Source organism: Amblyraja radiata, chromosome 37, assembly GCF_010909765.2.
Source record: "Amblyraja radiata isolate CabotCenter1 chromosome 37, sAmbRad1.1.pri, whole genome shotgun sequence".
Lineage (NCBI taxonomy): Eukaryota > Metazoa > Chordata > Chondrichthyes > Rajiformes > Rajidae > Amblyraja > Amblyraja radiata.
Window position 1 is genome coordinate 4,164,898 of NC_045992.1, and position 18,836 is coordinate 4,183,733.

At 43.7% G+C, this 18,836-nt stretch overlaps 1 protein-coding gene across 17 annotated transcripts in view; it reads left to right on the plus strand.

Moving 5' to 3' along the window:
- Positions 1-18,836, plus strand: part of kcnma1 (potassium calcium-activated channel subfamily M alpha 1) — a 525,320-nt gene that overhangs the window by 492,371 nt on the left and 14,113 nt on the right. For 12 of the 17 annotated variants that reach the window (XM_033012629.1, XM_033012633.1, XM_033012628.1 and 9 more), the window contains 3 exons: positions 7,065-7,259; positions 12,169-12,287; positions 15,969-17,414. In XM_033012629.1, the coding sequence (XP_032868520.1) occupies positions 7,065-7,259; positions 12,169-12,287; positions 15,969-16,236 (582 nt within the window). In that variant the 3' untranslated portion in view covers positions 16,237-17,414. Of the gene's footprint in view, positions 1-7,064; positions 7,260-12,168; positions 12,288-15,968; positions 17,415-17,701; positions 17,704-18,836 lie in introns of those variants that run through there. The other 5 variants (XM_033012640.1, XM_033012641.1, XR_004410008.1 and 2 more) reach the window with 3 other exon arrangements.

Sequence of the window (18,836 nt, forward strand, 5' to 3'; positions counted from 1 at the left end):
GAATAATGAAAGGCTTCGGTAGAGTGGAAGTGGAGAGGCTGTTTCCAGTAGTGGGAGAGTATAAAACCTCGGGCACAGCCTGAGGTTCTGTACTTTCCAATAGAACCTTAGGCACAGCCTCAGACTAAAAGGACGTAAATTCAGACGGAGATGCAGATGAATTTCTTTAGCCAGAGGGTGGGAAATCTGCGGAATTCATTGCCACAGATGGCATTGGAAGCTAATTCATTGGGTATTTTTCAAGTAAGTGTATCAAAGGTTACAGGGAAAGGGTTGGAAAATGGGATGAGATGGACAAATAGAGCAGCCTGGTAGAGCAGACTCGATGGGCCAAATGGCCTAATTCGACTCCTATATCTTATGATCATTTTTTCCAGACTCAGCCACTGTAGTAGTTATCCCTGATCTCTCATCCTCCATCTGCCTTATGTTTGGATTTATCCAGAACTCTATCCCAGAGACTATAGATGCAGGTATCTTAAGCAAACACAAAGAGTGCTGGAGGAACTCAGTGGTTCAGGCAGCATTTGGGGAGAGTTTTGAGTCTGGGACTTTGAAGGGACCTGACCCTCTCCATTCCCTACCCAGAACTCGATCACAATTCCCATGCCTCCTGTTTTCATTTTACCTCTGTGGCCATTCACCTACACTGGTCTCAAACCACAAAACCTTCCATCAACCTTCCTTAGTCCTCATCTCTCCAACTTTTCATATCTTATGACTCTTCAATGGTCTTTATTTCAAATTTGGATTGCTCATTCACCTCGGTGTTTTAGGCGCCAAAGTTTGGAATTCTTCCCCTAAACCTCTCACTTTAAAAAAAAAAATGCTCCCTAAATCCTACCTCTGAGCAAGTGCAATTTCTTTTTATACAATAGCACTCCTGTGATGTATTTGTGTAAGATTAGTGACGTTAGCTTGCTGCATATAAGCCAGTTGTTTAGTTTAGAGATGCGGAGCGGAAAAATGCCCTTCGGCCCACCGATTCCGCGCCGACCAGCGATCCCCGCTCATTGACTCTAGGGACGATTTACACTTATACCAAGCCATTTAACCTACAAACATGTACGTCTTTGGAGTGTGGGAGGAAACCGGAGCTCCCAGAGAAAACCCACGCAGGTCACGGGGAGAACGTACAAACTCCGTATAGATAGCGCCTGTAGTCAGGATCGAACCCGGGTCTCTGGTGCTGTAAGGCAGCAACTCTACCGCTGCACCACCGTGCCACATAGTTGGCAGTAGGGGGTGAAGGAAGATGGGATTGAAGTGGGGTTCACAATGTTAAACATGCATGGTGGGAGACTGACTGTAATGAAGGGGAATTGAGTTTTTCTCTTCAATATTTACCACAGCTTTGGATCAGGGAGTTTAGGGAGTCTAGTACTAAACATTAGTATAAACAGTTTGAGTTTCGTTTATCATCACATGTACAAAGGTGCAGTGAAAACCATTTCTGGCGTGCTAACCAGTCAGCGGAAAGACAATGCATGATTACAATTGAGCCATCCTATACATGATAAAGGAATTTGCATTTAGTGCAAGATAAAGTCCGATCAAAGATAGTCCAAGACAGTCGGCAATTTGTAAAGGAAGGAACTGCAGATGCTGGTTTAAACCGAAGATAGACTCAAAAAGCTGGAGTATCTCAGCGGGACAGGCAGCACCTCTGGAGAGTAGGAATGGGTAACATTTTGTGTCTGAAGAAGGATCTCGACCCGAAATGTCACCCATTCCTTCTCTCCAGAGATGCTGCCTGTCCCGCTGAGTTACTCCAGTGGGACAGGCAGCAACCCTAATCCTAACCCTAACCCTTTTGTGTCTATTGCCAATTTGTAAAGTATAGTCCATTATTCCAGCAGTACAGCAGTCGTTAGTTGTAAGCGGAGTATGAGCATGGGGGCTACAAGCTTCTGTGCAAACACACAGAGAGATATTTAATTTGTGAATCAGGGCGTGAAGTACTGAAATGCCCTGGAATGTGTCTGTTGAAGGTATTATTTCTCCTGGTTCAGCAGAGCCGCACAGGTTCTGATGTGCTTTGCTTCTGGGATTTGCTCTTAAATCACTTGATGCAAGAAATGTGAAGTAATGTAATAGAACCAGGCAGCGACAAACAAAAAAAAAATCAGTAACTCGTTGCTGGCACCAGATGCAAATTTAAGTTGAATCCAACTTGCACTAATAGGCGAAAGTTTATAAATGGATCTGTCAAATTGATCAGATAGTCCGATTTGTTGCCAAATCAGCAAAGTGAAGTTACTGTCAACACACTTTTCAGAAACATTGCCATCAAATGGAGCTGTGCTCTGCACAGCAGATGACTTAACAAGGTCACTGCAGCTTTAAGGTCCCCAAGTGACAATCCTCAAGCTGTAACATGGGCATTCCGTGTCCTTCAGTGGCTCGTGTGGTCTATAAGGTGCTAGCAAGGGAGAGATGGATTTCTGGGCATTGAAACACTCCATTACTTTGATGTCTCAATTTGGCTCCTATCTGGGTTTTGAAAAGCAGTTAGAACAAAACATCATTCAGGCAGTAGTTCACTTTGAACAAAGGTGTTGATGGTTTAACAGACAACTCTCATCTATCACCCTGGCTGACAGCATTGTCAGAATCGCAGATAGCTGCCACATGTTACGGCTGACTTGGCTTCAGTTGTAGCTGTGACTGCGCGATTGGCGTCGAGTCACCCTCCAGTCCCTGGAGCTGCTCGTTGTTTACATTCGTCACGTTTCCAGGTGTCCATTCCTGCAATAACCAAAGGCGGCCCAGAATTTATTTGTCACCGTAAACATTGCAAATTATTGACGGAACTCTTTGGTTCCAGCTAGATAAATGATGGACTCTTCTTTAAAATGTATTCAAATTCACATTTATTGTCACATGCACCAATTAAGGATCAGTGATATTTGATTTACCATGCAGCCATACAATTAAAAGAAAGATAGAACTTAACTAAACCATCCACCACAGTGATGGAAGGCAACAAAGTTCAGTCAGTCTTCCTCCTTTTGTTCACCCGTGTATTCATCTTTTAGTTTAGTTTATTGTCACTTGTACCGAGGTACAGTGAAGAGCATTTGTTACGTGCTTAAGTCAGCGGAAAGAAAATACATGATTACACTCGAGCCACTTAGTGTACAGATACGTGATAAAGGAATAACATATAGTACAGGTTAAAGCCGGAAAAGTCCGATCAAGGATAGTCCGAGGGGCACCAATGAGGTAGATAGCAGTTCAGGACTGCTCTCTGGTTGTGGTAAGATGATTCAGTTGTTTGATTACAGCTGGGAAGAAACTGTTTAAGAAGGAACTGCAGATGCTGGAAAATCGAAGGTAGCCAAAAATGCTGGAGAAACTCAGCGGGTGCAGCAGCATCTATGGAGCGAAGGAAATAGGCGACGTTTCGGGCCGAAACCCTTCTTCAGGGTTAGGGTTAGGGTCTGAAGAAGGGTTTCGGCCCGAAACATTGCCTATTTCCTTCGCTCCATAGATGCTGATGCACCCGCTGAGTTTCTCCAGCATTTTTGTCTACCTGGGAAGAAACTGTCCCTGAATCTGGAACACCCCCTGAAAATGTTGGTGTTTTTGGTGCTGGCTATTAAAGCAGCATTTGTCATCCTTATTAAGTTTCCTTGAGAATGCTGCACAACGCCACTGCAGGTCGAGCCGCTGCAGTGCCTGAGACCTTGTTTCAATCCTGGCCTCTGCTGCTGCTTGTGTGGAATTTGCATGTCCTTCACATGTCTGTGTGGGTTCCCTCACGGTGCACCACATCGTAAAGACGGTGGTGGGGATGGTAGGTTAAATGGCCTTGTGTGCAGGTGAATGAGACATTCTGGAGGAAATTGATAACAAATATGGAGAGAATAAAATTGGATTAGATTAGTGTAAATGGATGGGTGATGGTCAGCGTGGACTTGGTGGGTCAAAGGGCCTGTTTCCATGTTGTATCTCCCTAATGTGGTGGGAAGCTGCCTCCTTGAACTGCTGCAGTTCATCTGATGGAGATATTTAGTGTTGTTGGAATTTTAAACATTGGGACCATGGTACAAGTGAGTTCTTGTCCTTGTCCTTGGCTATTATAGTCCTTGACTCTTATGGAGTTGACCAAAATGATGCAGAGGTCACCAAGAGATCACCTGGGCAAGCATGGCTAAGTTCCTACCTGGAACATTAGTGAACAAGATGGATTATTGCAACAATCTGGTTGTCTTTACTTTTAAATTCCAGGTTATTTGGCGAATTAACTGTGGTGGGAATGAAATAGATTGTTGTTTTTGAAATATCAAATACCAGAGGGCATAGCTTTAAGTTGAGAGGGGCAATGTTTAAGAGAGATGTGCGGGTCAAGGTTTTCACACAGAGGGTGGTGGGTCCCTGGAACCTGCTGCAGGGGTGGTGGCAGATACATTAGTGACATTTAAGAAACTTGGGATAGGCATGTGGGTGTTCATGGAATGGAGGGATATGGATTATGTCAAGGTAGATAAGAGTTGACCTTGGCATGTTGGGTACAGACATTGTGGGTCGAAGGGCCTGTTCCTGTGCTGTACTCTGTTCCACATTGGTCTTTATTTCTGAGTTCACAGTTCTTGCATCAAGTGATTTAACCTCTGCATCACCAGCCAGGTGCCACTTACAAAATTAGGTCTGATGGCCATTAAACTCCCAGTGTGCATGTGACCCGTGTTTAAAGCACAAACAATGGAATGCGTGACATCACTTTAGGATGGCGCAGTGGTAGAGTTGCTGCCTTACATTGCCAGGGTCCCAGGTTCGATCCTGACTATGGGTGCTGTCTGTACGGAGTATGTATGTTCTCTCTGTGACCACATGGGTGTTCTGGTTTCCTCCCACACTCCAATGACGTACAGGTTTGTAGGTCAACTGGCTATGGTAAAAATTGTAAATTGTCCCTAGTGTGTAGGATAGTGCTAGAGTACGGGTGAACGCTGATGGGCGCAGACACGGTGGGCCAAAGGGCCTGTTTCTGCCCTGTATCTATAAAGTCAAGAGTCTTTTTGTGTTTGCATGTTTCCCATTTTGTCTCACTGCCCATAGAGAAAAATCCCACAGGGAAAAACTAAGGTAATAACACTTCCATGTCCTCCAGAGATGCCGTCTAACCCGAAAAGTTACTCCAACACTTTGTGGAATTCATTTCCACAGATGGCTGTGGAGGCCAAGTCAATGGATAGTTTTAAGGCGGAGGTTGACAGGTTCTTGATTAGTAAGAGTGTCGGGGTTTATGGGGAGAAGGGGGTTGAGAGGGAAAGATAGATCAGCCATGATTGAATGGCAGAGTAGACTTGATGGGCCGAATGGCCTAATTCTGCTCCTAGAAGTTATGAACTTAGTCTGTTTTTTTGTTGTAAACCAGCGTCTCCGGTTATTTGTTTCTGTATAAGAACGCAAGAAACTGGTTGCTATTCCCACCCAAGAAAACACTATCAAAACCTCTCATCATTTTATTTACTTCTATCAGGTCAGTGAAGTTTAACTTCATTATATTGACATGAAGCAAATATTTCTACGGCTGATTTCTGGAGTTAGAATTGGGTAGATTTTTTCCCCACACATCACTTTAAGGTTAGAGGGGCAAAGTTTAACAGAGATTGTCAGGGGAAGTTTTTATTTACACAGAGAGTGGTGGAGGCCAGAAGCCCGTTGCTGGTGGAGGCTGATACAATAGTGGGGTTGAAGTGAGATAGATAGATATGCAAGGACTAGAGGGGGTATGGACCTCATGTACAGAGACAACGTTTGTTAATCTTGGCATCATGTTCGGCACAGACATTGTGGGCCAAACATTCATGTGCTATGGTACATGTATGTATGAAACATACATTTCTATGGTAGACAAAAGTGCTGGAGAAACTCAGCGGGTGCAGCAGCATCTATGGAGCGAAGGAAATAGGCAACGTTTCGGCCCGAAACCCGTAAGGGTTTCGGCCCGAAACGTTGCCTATTTCCTTAAGGATTTCGTCCCGAATCGTTGCCTATTTCCTTAAGGATTTCATCCCGAAACGTTGCCTATTTCCTTAAGGATTTGTCCCGAAACGTTGCCTATTTCCTTAAGGATTTCGTCCCGAATCGTTGCCTATTTCCTTAAGGATTTCGTCCCGAATCATTGCCTATTTCCTTAAGGATTTCCTCCCGAAACGTTGCCTATTTCCTTAAGGATTTCGTCCCGAAACGTTGCCTATTTCCTTCGCTCCATAGATGCTGCTGCACCCGCTGAGTTTCTCCAGCACTTTTGCCTACCTTTGATTTTCCCGCATCTGCAGTTCCTTCTTAAACACTGTACATCTCTATGTTCTGTGATTGTTTACCTGATGGTATGGAATGGTTATCGATGTTGGCAAGCTATCATCTTGAAGGAGCCTGCACCTAATAAACTCTGCTTGCCTGCTGCTGCACACACGAGTGTTTTAAACAAGGCCACCTGGGACTCGATCCTCATCATGCATTTGTATTTTTTTTTCCATAAATATCAAAATGTTTAATTGATACATACTTAAGCTTGATTTCTGTCAGTTGCTGCCACTGGGATGGAGGATGTGCCCGCAGAAGAGGACAGCCAGCGAGTAGCAGCGGCAATGTGCAACGACAGTCCTGACACCAAGACCGCTCCCAGCTGAATCAATGATGAGGAAAAAAAGCACTCTAGCTCGCCTGGGCTTTGAACCTGTCCAGAGTCCTCTGGTTCTGTGTCTTTCCCAGCCTCCCTATCGGTTGTGAAGTTAACACTGAGAGCGGGAGGCTTTGCATCGCCACTAACACCAATTATAGAGGGAATTAATCATCGCAATTTCTGCCCTTTAGAACAAAACTGACCTGAATTTGTGCATTGAGGAAAAAATATATAGTGAAAGGACCTAATGGGACATACAACTAAAACAGAGTAATTGGAGTCGGCTGTCTTTTCACTTGCCAGATAAAACATGTGATGTGACAGCACGCTAGTTTTAACTGCACAACCTCCTCCAAAAGCGTAATTTGAATTTCTCCGGTGATGACTTTAATAGTGTTCACTTAAAGAGTTTGTTTTATCTCTGCAGACATACTTCAATGACAATATCCTGACTCTGATACGGACTTTAGTAACGGGGGGAGCCACGCCAGAGCTGGAATCGATGCTGGCTGAGGAGAACGCCTTGCGAGGCGGTTACAGCACCCCACAGACGCTGGCCAACAGGGACCGCTGCCGCGTGGCACAACTCGCCCTGTACGACGGGCCCTTCGCAGATCTTGGGGTAAGGCCATCTTGGTTTGCTCGATGTATCATTCCCAACGTTGACTCTTCTGAGCTGAAAAACAAGAGATACAAATGCAACATTTTTTAAAGGCCTTTGAACTGGGGAGGAGTAGAGGGAAGCTGGACACAAAATGCTGGAGTAACTCAGCGGGACTGAAAGCATATCTGGAGAGAAGGAATGGAGTAACGTTTCGGGTCAAGACCCTTCTTCAGACCTGATACATCGCCCATTCCTTCTCTCCAGCAATATTTCCTGTTACTCCAGCATTCTGTGTCTATCTTCAGTGTAAACCAGCATCTGCAGTTCCTTCCTACGCAAGGAGTAAAGGCATATGGGCCTAATGTGTGCAAGTAGGACTAGCATCATGGGCAGCAACGATATGTTGGGCTGAATGGCTGGTTTCTGTGTTGTAAAACTCCTTGATGCAACGTACCTCTGTCCAACACAACTCTATATTTTGACAAGGACATGAGGCAGAAAGATACATTGATGTGTGAGGTTTATGGAAGCAAATGTGATTCAGGTCAAGAACTGCAATGTAATCCTGTCAGTTACTGTTTTATTTGTCTATAACATGGTTGGTTTTGGGTTATGACTGGATTAGTAGCGTGAGGTTGATAGGTGCTTACACTTGGAGCATTACAGGACAGGTCTTCAGCTGGAATCTCTGGAACGAAACCAGAGTGGAAAAGGTCAGATAGTTTCTTCACACAGATTGGGAAGACCAGCAGGCATATCTAAATCAGTCAATAAAGAAACAGCAACAGAGAGAGCTGAGTGTATGTGACTTTCCTTCATCTCAACCAGAGGAGAGAACACAGAGCAAGAATTGAGTAGATACAACTCCCACCTCATGGGCTAACCCTCTTGTCCCAAGAATGAGTCCAATAATCTAATTAATTTGTATTCTACTATTTCCATGACAAGTGATTTGTGTTTCAGTGAGGGGATTAAAAGGGTACACAGGACTTTAAGGCATTGCCTGACCAAATCAGTACACTAGTGTGATATATAGATGATACACATGGTATTTGAGTATGCTTGTGTAACAATATATGTGTGTGTATAAGTTAACATAAGGAGGATGTGTTAGAAGAAAAGATCTTGAGATATAAATGGTTATCACTCAGCTAATATGTGAGCTCTGGTTCTTTTGCCCAGCCATTGTCTGGTCTGCAGTTCTTCTTCTTTCGTGTGGCGTGCACAGCCTAAAGTTGTTGGACAACTTGTTCTATTTGATCTTCCGTTTGTGCACGTCGAGTTGATTGCATTAGTCGAAACAGGGCGGACCACGTGAAGGTTGCAATCTTCCACCCCGTCTGCAGTGCGTTCTTATGTCTTGAGTTTGTACCCCGACAGGCTGCTGATGTTGCTGGGGCAAAGAGAAAGAGGATTCTCCGAGTCTTTATGCTGCTATCAATGGGCAAATCTGTCAGTTGATGATTTCATCAACCCTCATGGAATATGCATGGGTGTGATCATTGGCAGGGATAGGATGAGCTTTGTCCATGGTGTCCCTTGGTGACACTGTCTGAACTTATATAATCGGCCGAAAGGCCTGTTTTGTGAGCTCTAGTGCGGTAACTCTAAAGGGCCTGTCCCACTGTACGAGGTAATTCAAGAGTTCTCCCCTGATTCGAGCTCATGTAATGTACGTAGCGGGTACGTAGGAGCTCGTGGATGTCTCGTAGCTGCTCGTACGAGTAACGGTAGGTACTCGGGAAATCCGGCAAACTCATGACGTTTTTTCAACACTGTGAAAAATGTCCACGAGAAAAAAAGTGCCCGTGATGAAAAAAATGATTACTTTTTACTCGAACGAGCCCCTACGTACCCACTACGTACATTACACAAGCTCGAATAAAGGGAGAACTCTTGAATTACCTCGTACAGTGGGACAGGCCCTTAAGTATGAGGATGCTGTTGACGATATGTCTGTGGGCAGCAAATCCAGGTCTGAAGGGGGAAAGGATATGAAGAAGATTTTGTTTAAAACCTGCTTCCTTGAGCAATGCTGCCAAATATTGTGCGAGGCCTTGAAATACAGGTTGGGAGAAACCGAATGTAAAGAAAACGTAGTCACTTTAAATGACTAATAGCCAATACATTGCACTTTCAAACACATTAGCATATCGCAAAGCTACAGTAACTAATCCAATCAGCAGAATACTTCTCTCCCAACTAGAAAGTTGTAAGATCAGATAATAGGGCTGTCTGTCACTGTCGCCCACTGGGGGAAATATTTTCTGCATTCCATCAGCCCACATTTATAATTCTGTTTGGAAATTACAATAATTTTTCTGCTAAATTAGACAACACAAACATGATGTAAATTTGGTGGACCCCGTTTAGTATTTCTGCTCAGCAATAGTAATCCCATCAATTCCTTACCCTGGGGGAAAGAACATTTTTTTTCTTTAAGAATTTGAGTCCACGTTTTTTTGCAACAGTTCATTTGTAGCCTTTTAAACTGTACGTCTGTCCTTTCAATAGATTCCTCTTATGAAGTGCACATTATAGGGTGATGATCACACTGCACCTGGATATAATTTCCATTTCCTTGCCTGCCTTAGAGGACATGCAATGAAGAGCCATTAATGTGATTGATCTCTGAGATGAAAGGGTGGCCTGATGAAAAATCTGTTGGACTTGTGCTCACTGGAGTTTAGAAAAATCCAGGGTGACCTCATTAAAACATGTTAGCTGAGAGGCGTTTTCCCCAGGCGGGAAAATCGAGCACTGGGGTCATGGGGTCAACGCCTTATCCCGCCTTAGGATAAGCAGTTGACTGTTTAGGACTAAGATGAGGAGGCATTTTGTTTTCAATGTTTAGAATTCTCTACCCCAGAGGTTTGTTGGTTTTCAGTCACTGAGTTTATTTGAAACTGAGATTGGTGGGTTTTTGCAAACTGAGAGAGGTGAGGATCAGGAGGGAAAGTGGACCGGAGATAGAATGAGAAGATCTTCTGTAGTCTTGGTATGCATAGGCTGTTCCTGCTCCTCTCTCTCACGTTCTAAGCTGCACCAATTCTGCAGCACAAGGCTGACAGCACAGTGAGTACATTTAAAACGCGTTGTTTAAGCTGTTGGTTGGAGCATTAAATGGAGTGCCGGAGGAAGAGGTGGAATGTTGTACTGCCATTCTCCTGCCCGTTCACGAAGCTGGCAACAGTCCACCATGCCGCCACCCCTTTGCTTCTGGGTGCAGTCCCAAGCATGAATGGAATGGAGGCAAAGCAAATATTTATATTGCCCTGTGCCGTATAATCCATCCTTGATGTGGTCTTACTGAAGTTCTTTCATGTCTGGGGAATGCCCATAACTCATGGAGCTGGCATTCGCATCCAAGAGCGTTTAAGTATCACAACTGTGCAAATAGTTTCACAAGTGACAAGAGACCTATTTGTGGAAACATTGGCCAAGAAAGTAATGAGAAAGGGGCTGTTTTAAATCAAAAGCAGAACCATTTTAGAGTCTGCAGGATCTGTAGGGTGAGTGGGGGTTGGGAGCTATTTAATACATACACACTTCCATGAGGAAAACCATTAGAATGTAAATGCACTCAAAAACGTTTCTTGTGAATTGAGCATCTAAGTGCCAATCCAGCACAGTGGATTACTGTTTTTAATTTCGCTGCCATCAAATCATCATTCAATCCCATAGAAAAAGTGAACATCACAAAGGTTTCAGTCAAGGGAACATTCCAAATTGACATTAATGGATATACAGTCATTAACCCAGAGTACTTCAGCAATCATGTCATTCTGACTGTGTGAGTTAATTCCGCGCTTTCAGTCTTGTGGGCAGTAACCCTCTCTGTCTTGCTGCTGATGCTCACTGACGCTTGGTGCTAACAAATATTTCATATAATAGATAGCGGAAAAAAATGGGGGAAAGAAAGTTGTGGTCATTTGAGATTCTTTGAGATTAAGATAAAATACTCAACTTTTGGAAATATTTCTGCAATAGTCATTTGTAACAATAAGAAAACCTTGCAGGGCAGTGAAGAATTAAATGACAGGAACACCCTCAGCCAGAAAGCACCAGTTGTTAAGGTATTATGTATGAGCAGGCTGTTGGAGGTTTTAAGCCATGAAGGCTATTCTCGGTGTGAACTGCAGCCAGGAAGGAACTGCAGATGCTGGTTTAAACTGAAGGTGGACACAAAAAACTGGAGTAGCTCAGCGGGTCAGACAGCATCTCTGGAGAAATGGAATAGGGTTGAGACCCTTCTCGGTTTTGCCTTGCTCTCTGGCCTAGCTGTATCTAGCTGTCACCAACTCATGGATACTGGTTCAACGGGAGAATCTTCATCAAAAAAATAGTGATTGAGACTTCCTATCCAATTTGCCCAAAATTGGCCAAACTAACACATTAAGGACATTGGAACATGTATTTATTTATGAGGATAGACACAAAATCAACGGGACAGGGGGCATCTCTGGGGAGAAGGAATGGGGAACTTTTTGATCGAGACCCTTCCTATTTACGAGGGCATACAGTAGCTTTCAGGTGAAATCGGGCAACGTTTAAAAGGAGATGTGCGGGGCAAGTTTTTTTAACACAAAAGTGGCTAGCGCCTGGAACATGTCGCTGAGGATAGTGATGCAGCCAAATATAACAATGGCTGCGGAGAGAGATAAATCAGCCAAGATCGAATGGCAGAGTAGAGTTGATGGGCCGAATGGCCTAATTCTGCTTCTGTCACTTATAACTTTATGAGATGTGAATTTGCTTGGATTCCAGGTTACATTCACTTAAACCTATGCTACAAAAGTGTGAAAAAAATTAATTGATTCTACATTATAAGACATTTCTATTAATTCCCAACTTTGCAGCGCAGTATTAATGTTACTCAGGAAGCTCTGCTGCTGCTAATATTTTTCCTGTCTTCTTTCTTCTCCAGGATGGTGGCTGTTATGGAGACTTGTTCTGCAAGGCCTTGAAAACCTACAACATGCTTTGCTTTGGAATATACCGACTGAGAGACGCACATCTGCGAGCACAAAATCAGTGTACTAAGCGGTAAGTGGCACAAGCTTCATAGCATTTCCTTGTTTTGCTACTGGGACAAGAGGAATAACATGAATTAAAAATGAACTGCAGATGCTGGTTTACACCAAAGATAGACACAAAATGCTGGAGTAACTCACAGGGTCAGGCAGCATCTGTGGAGAACATGGATAGGTCGACGTTTCAGATCGGGGCTCTTCTGGACTAAAATGAAGCTTAACAAAGGGCTGGAGCTTGTTGAAAGATTTGGATCAATTGGAGAACCCGTTTTAAAGGAAAATAGGCAAATATGTGGTTCTGGTGATCAAAGTTTTATGTGTTTAAGAACGAACTGCAGATACTGGAAAATCGAAGGTAGACAAAAATGCTGGAGAAACTCAGCAGGTGAGGCAGCATCTATGGAGCAAAGGAAATAGGCAACATTTCCGGTCGAGACCCTTCTTAAGACTGATGTGGGGGGGGGGCAGGAAGAAGAAAGGAAGAGGCGGAGACAGTGGGATGAGGGAGAGCTGGGAAGGGGAGGAGAAAGCAGGGATTATCTGAAATTAGAGGAGTCAATGTTCATACCGCTGGGGTGTAAACTGCCCAAGCGAAATATGAGGTGCTGCTCTTTCAATTTACAGTGGTCCTCACTCTGGCTATGGAGGAGGCCTAGGACTGAAAGGTCGGATACAGAATGGGAGGGGGAGTTGAGTGCTGAGCCACCGGGAGATCAGGTTGGTTAATGCGAACTGTGCGGAGGTGTTGGGCGAAGCGATCGCCAAGCCTACGCTTGGTCTCACTGATGTAGAGCAGCTGACACCTAGAGCAGCGGATGCAATAGATGAGATTGGAGGAGTTGCAGGTGAACCTCTGCCGCACCTGCTTGGGTCCTTGAATGGAGTCAAGGGGGGAGGGAAAGCAACAAGTGTAGATAGTGAGGTATAGAAATGGTTCAGGTGTATTTGAGTGCCGGATGGAAGTTAGTGGTGAAATGGATGAAGTCAGTGAGTTGTGTGTGGGTGCAGGAGGTAGCACCAATGCAGTCATCGATGTAGCAGAGGTAGAGGTCGGGGATGGGGCCTTGGTACTCCTCGAACAAAGATTGCTTGATGTACCCTACAAAGAGGCAGGCATAGCTAGGGCCCATGTGTGTGCCCATAGCTACGCCTTGTATTTGGAAGAAATGGGAGGAGTCAAACGAAAAGTTGTTACGGGTAAGGACCAGCTTCGCTAGGCGGAGGAGAGTATCAGCAGACGGGGATTGGTTGGTTCTGCGGTCGAGGAAGAAACTGCGGGCTTTAAGACCATCCTGGTGGGGGATGGAGGTGTAGAGTGACTGGACATCCATGGTGAAGATGGGGGCCTAGAGAACGGAAGTCTTGGAGTAGACGGAGAGTGTGTGAGGTGTCTTAAACATAGGAAGGGAAAGTTTTATGTGTGCTGATTATTTGTTGCAGTGTCATGCCTGTCTTAAATCAAATGGATGCGTTTATTCGAGGGTGCTATTGCTGATAGATGAATGCAAACTAGGGTACAGCTACATAATGGTACAGCAGGTAGAGCCACTGCCTCACAGCACTAGAGGCCCAGTTTTAATCCTGAGCTTGGGTGCTGTTTGTGCAAAGTTTGCATCTTCTCTCAGTCGCTGTGTGGGTTTACTCTGGGATTTTTTTTAAAGTTGTGACAGTACCTGCCCCAACTGCCTCCTCTGGCATCTCATTTTATATACCTACCACCCTTCGTGTCAAAACAAAAGTTGCCTCTCAGGTTCCTAATGCATCTTTACCACCCTTCACCTTAAACCTAGGTCCTCCAGTTTTTTTTTCCCCAGGGTGGAAATGTCCAAGATTCGAGGCCATATCTTCAAGGTGAGGGGGAAAGGTTTAAAAGAGACCAGACCAAGTGCAGACCCGTTGGGTCTGTTCCCCCCAACGCACGGTGGGTGCTGCGGCTTCACACGCACACTAACCACCTGCCATACACACGGAGATGGGGAGAGAGAGGAGGGGGAGAGGTGGAGGAGAATAAAGGTAGTAGAGGGGAGATGGGTGGGGCGGAGAGAGGAGCAGGAGTGGGGGAAAGGCAGGGTGTAGGGGGAGTGGAAGGGAGGGGGAGAGACCGCTGTGTCCCGTCCCCTCAATGTACGGTTGCAGTGGGGAGGGGGGGTGGAGGGTCCTGCAGCTTCACACGCACACTAACCACCTCCAACACACACAGGGGGAGGGGAGAGGGAGGGGATAGTTGGAGAGGGGGGAGGGAGGAGGAGACCTCTCTGGTCTTCAACATGACATTTGTTTCAAACTCTTCTAAACTCGCCAATTAGTCCGCCCAAGTGGGACAGCCCCTTAACACACACGAACTGCATAGGCATGGGAAGAAAGTAGACTCCTAGAGGAAACCCAAGCGATCAGAGAGAACATGAAAACTTCACACAGTCAGTATGGAACCCAGATCACTGGCACTATGAGGCAACAGCTCAACCAGCTTTCACCATGCCACTCTATAAGAGAAAACTGGTGATTATTATTGTGATAACACATAAAAGATTATTATTGTGTAGGAAGGAACAACAGATGCTGGACACAAGATTTAGCAATGTTACAAAATTTTGAGATTTAAAAAATCAAGTCTGCATTTTATCCCATCAGTTAAAGCATAAAAAGAAGTTTAATTTGACACCTAATTCACTTTCATATCCTCAGTATTAAAAAAATTATGGCCATTTTCATACTCGGAAATTAGCATCTTGTTCCCTATTGCTTTCCATTGACTTAACACAAAAGCTGTGATCGAGGACAGTCAAATAGCCATAACTTTCTTAAAAATTAAGAGAACTGAAAGAAATTTTCAGATAATATAGATTGAAGCATTCTGAAACAAATATGAAACAATCTTACTTGGATGACCTGAAATGAAAACATATAATTAATTAGCGGTTAATTTGAACCATATCGGCAGGAAAAACACTGCCGGTTCGTATGGGGCCATAATCACATTTTCGCCAATGAAATTTTGATTAAAGTCATCCTAAGAAGCAAGTTTATATGTAAAATAGACGACTTACCATATGTTTTGTCCCCTACGTGAGATCCGTCCCGTTGTCGGCGTTAGAAGTCGCTTTTTTATTTTACTCCAGCGATTAAATTGTCCCGCGATTTAAAACAAAAACTTCCGAGAACGCAAGTCGGAACAATTTTTCAGCATCAGCTAGCAGCCCGATAAAATATATCTCGGACAGGCAGGAGAAAATGTTATTTTAATCCTGACCCCCTCTCCTTCAAAGACGCCAAAGTCGCGCACACGGCCAGTGGCAGGACTGCAGTGCCACTGAAGCTAAGTATTGTAACATACCTACAAGATTCTGGAGTAATTCAACGGGACAGGAAGCATCTCTGGAGAGAAGGAATGGATTACTTTTTGGGTCGAGACCCTTCTTCAGACCGAGAGTCAGGGGAGATATGGAAGGGTACAAAGAACATGTAAGGTGTGAAAAGAACAGGGTCGGACAACAATGTTCCCAATTTCATGAGTCATCCCATCTTAAAATTATATTTCTATGATTGCAACAATATTTTGGAATGGTGTATTGCTCTACAATATTGCAGATTTACTCAAAAGAACAATAAAAATATTATTTGTTTGCCAAGTCTACTTTGAAACATTGCAATAACTGACAAAGATCATTATTAGAATTTCCCTGTTCCTTTGCAGATATGTGATTGCAAATCCACACTACGAGTTTGAACTTGTCTCAACGGATGTGATCTTCTGCCTGATGCAGTTTGACCACAATGCTGGCCAGTCGCGTGGCAGCGTATCGCATTCGTCTCATTCCTCTCACTCTTCCAGCAAGAAAAGCTCGTCCGTACACTCCGTCCCATCTTCAACCAACCGTTCGAACCGCGTCAAGACAAGGGATCCCCGGGAAAAGCAGAAGTATGTGGTTGACAAGAAAGTTTGCTGTGACCATGATAAATGATGACAAGAGAATGTTTGACAATTCCCATGTTTGCCTGTCTCCCACAGCAGAACCTCCCTTCCTCACGGACTGCATCTTGTGTGTCTGCACATGTTGTCGACATGCATGTGTCTGTCAACACATCATAACCATCTCCCCAGAGCACGACAGCAACAGACCAGAGGAACTTAATTTTTTTTTAAATCTAACACCAATTAATACCAAGCAGGGAGCGCTGACATGACTATTGAACAATTATTTAATAGTTTACACAGAGCACCTTAATAATTATTTTTATGCAAACGTTAGGGTACAGAAAGGGGTACGATCTTAAGATGAAGCACGGGTGGTCCGCATATCTGCCTCTACCATGGAAATGGTGTCAGGTCATTTTAAATTCACAACATCGTGGCTAATTCAATACAGCTAGTGCAGACACAACTGAAAAATATTGGGGTGGAGGGTGTAATGAGTATAATTTAGTCAAATGCATAAAGCATTATTCTCTCTGATTTGACTGTTATATTGTCGACTGGTTTTCTTTTACTCTGTGTGAATTTATATCACTTTTTCTAAATTAACTTTTACATTTTACAAGATGAAGAAAAATTGCAATAATATTTTACTGGGATGGTTAAGTGACGTGAATGTGGGCAAAAAGTAATAATAATAGTGTGGAAGGTATTTTTATATGAGAGCCATTTAATTCCACAGTTAGCATTTCTTTAAGCACACTTTTTGTGTAACTGTCATAGACACACTGACCATTAGTTTTGTGGGGTGCAAATTATTTTAGGATGACTATTCTTTCCTCCCCAATGCTGTAAAGCAAGATTTATACATAAATTTAATGGAGTTTCCAATATTGCTATTTCATAGCATGGGTTTTCCAGTGAGTGTGTGTGTTATGATTCAAAGGCTACCAATCACCTTTCACTGACACTGTTTTGTTAACACGTTTTACTGTTCCATTGGACAGTGGCAGTGAAAGGGCTGAGACCAAACTGTGACAGTTTAAGTAAATTGTAAACTTACCTAGAATATTTACTTACTTTCTCTCTGAAGTGCGACAAGGATGTCTAGAATAAGCCAAGGTATGACTATCAATAATTTTGCATGATACGGCAGGTGCCTTCAGTTCTATCCATTGTCCTTGTGAAAATTTCGTCAATTAAAAATCAGTAAAAATACTTTTTTTTTAAAAACCAGATCAGATAATTTGTGTTTGTTTATTCATGCTTTCTGGCGCTGTCGTCTGTTGCTGCTGCTGCTGCTGCTGCTTTATCCATGACAGACGTGACCCTGTTTCCATCATTCCCATGGCCTCCCTTGCATGTGGCATCTTGCTGATCATGTGATTGCCTTGTGAGCAATTGGAATCTGTCACCGTGTACAGATTCTATCATTCACATCATCGCGACGGGCGGGAAACCAATTGATTTTTGTGTTGATGTTAGCTGAGCAATTCGTCTTCCTGTTTGCTCAGTGGTCTTGCTTACTGAAAATTCCCCAAGCTGAAAGTGATGCTTTGGTGACTCAGTCATTCTGCAGCAGCACATTTTGACGTGAATTGTCATAGAAACACAGAAAATAGGAGTAGGCCATCTAGCTCTCTCTTGAATACATCAAGAGGGTCTGGCTGGGATAGACCGATGTGCAGGTAAGAGCATTGCAGCAGAAATCTAGGCTACAAAACAGGCCTAATACACCAGTGATGCTTCAGTCCTTCCCTGCCCTGGTACAAAGCATTACCTTTAAAACACTTGGGCTTTTCTGCTTTATTTTTTACTATATTTAAACCACGGGTGTTGATGTTTGCTTTGTATATATTTGATTCTCTTGGCAGAATGGTCAAGTGAACACAGAAATTAGTAGCGATTAGGGATGATCATTGATCACTTTCAAAAGATGTACCAGGACAACCCCTTCAAGTGCTGTAATATACTGGACAACAGGCAAAGAAATAACTGGGGAACAAGACTCAATCCATTCCTCTCCTTAGAACATAGAAAAGTTCAACACAGGAACAGGCCCTTTAGCGTACAATATCTTTGCCTTTGTGGGCACTGTCATATATACACTATATTTGTCTCCCACCACCTCATCTCAGCCATACCAGCTGTCAATACTTTGAAGAACTTTAAATATCTCTAAATCTCAGACGCATTATTCATCTGAAGCAAGATATTAAATAAATGACTCCCCATTCTCTTGTCCAACTGATCCAGACCCTGCTGTGTTTTTTGTCCCTCTAAGCCTTTACTATCCATATATTTGTGACTCCCGGAAGCCATTTAATCAGCTCATGTTCTTGCACAGCCAACAGAAAAAAGTAACATCTAAGCAGATGATAAAACAACCTAGGTGATTTGCTGATGCCCTTGTTTTTAACTGGCCTTAATTGGCTATCTTGATGTATGCTTCCATCCATTTATGAATGGCATTTCTATAAACAACATCGGGCATGCATTGAGCCTCAAGAGAGAGGGCAAGTTCAAGCATCATCTTCCCTCTCTAATACACATACCCCTAATTCTAACTTCCAGCTGCCAGTTTCTTAATGGAGACACATTTGGAAATTGTCCCAGTTGTGCTAATTCATCAACTGGCTTCACACAAAA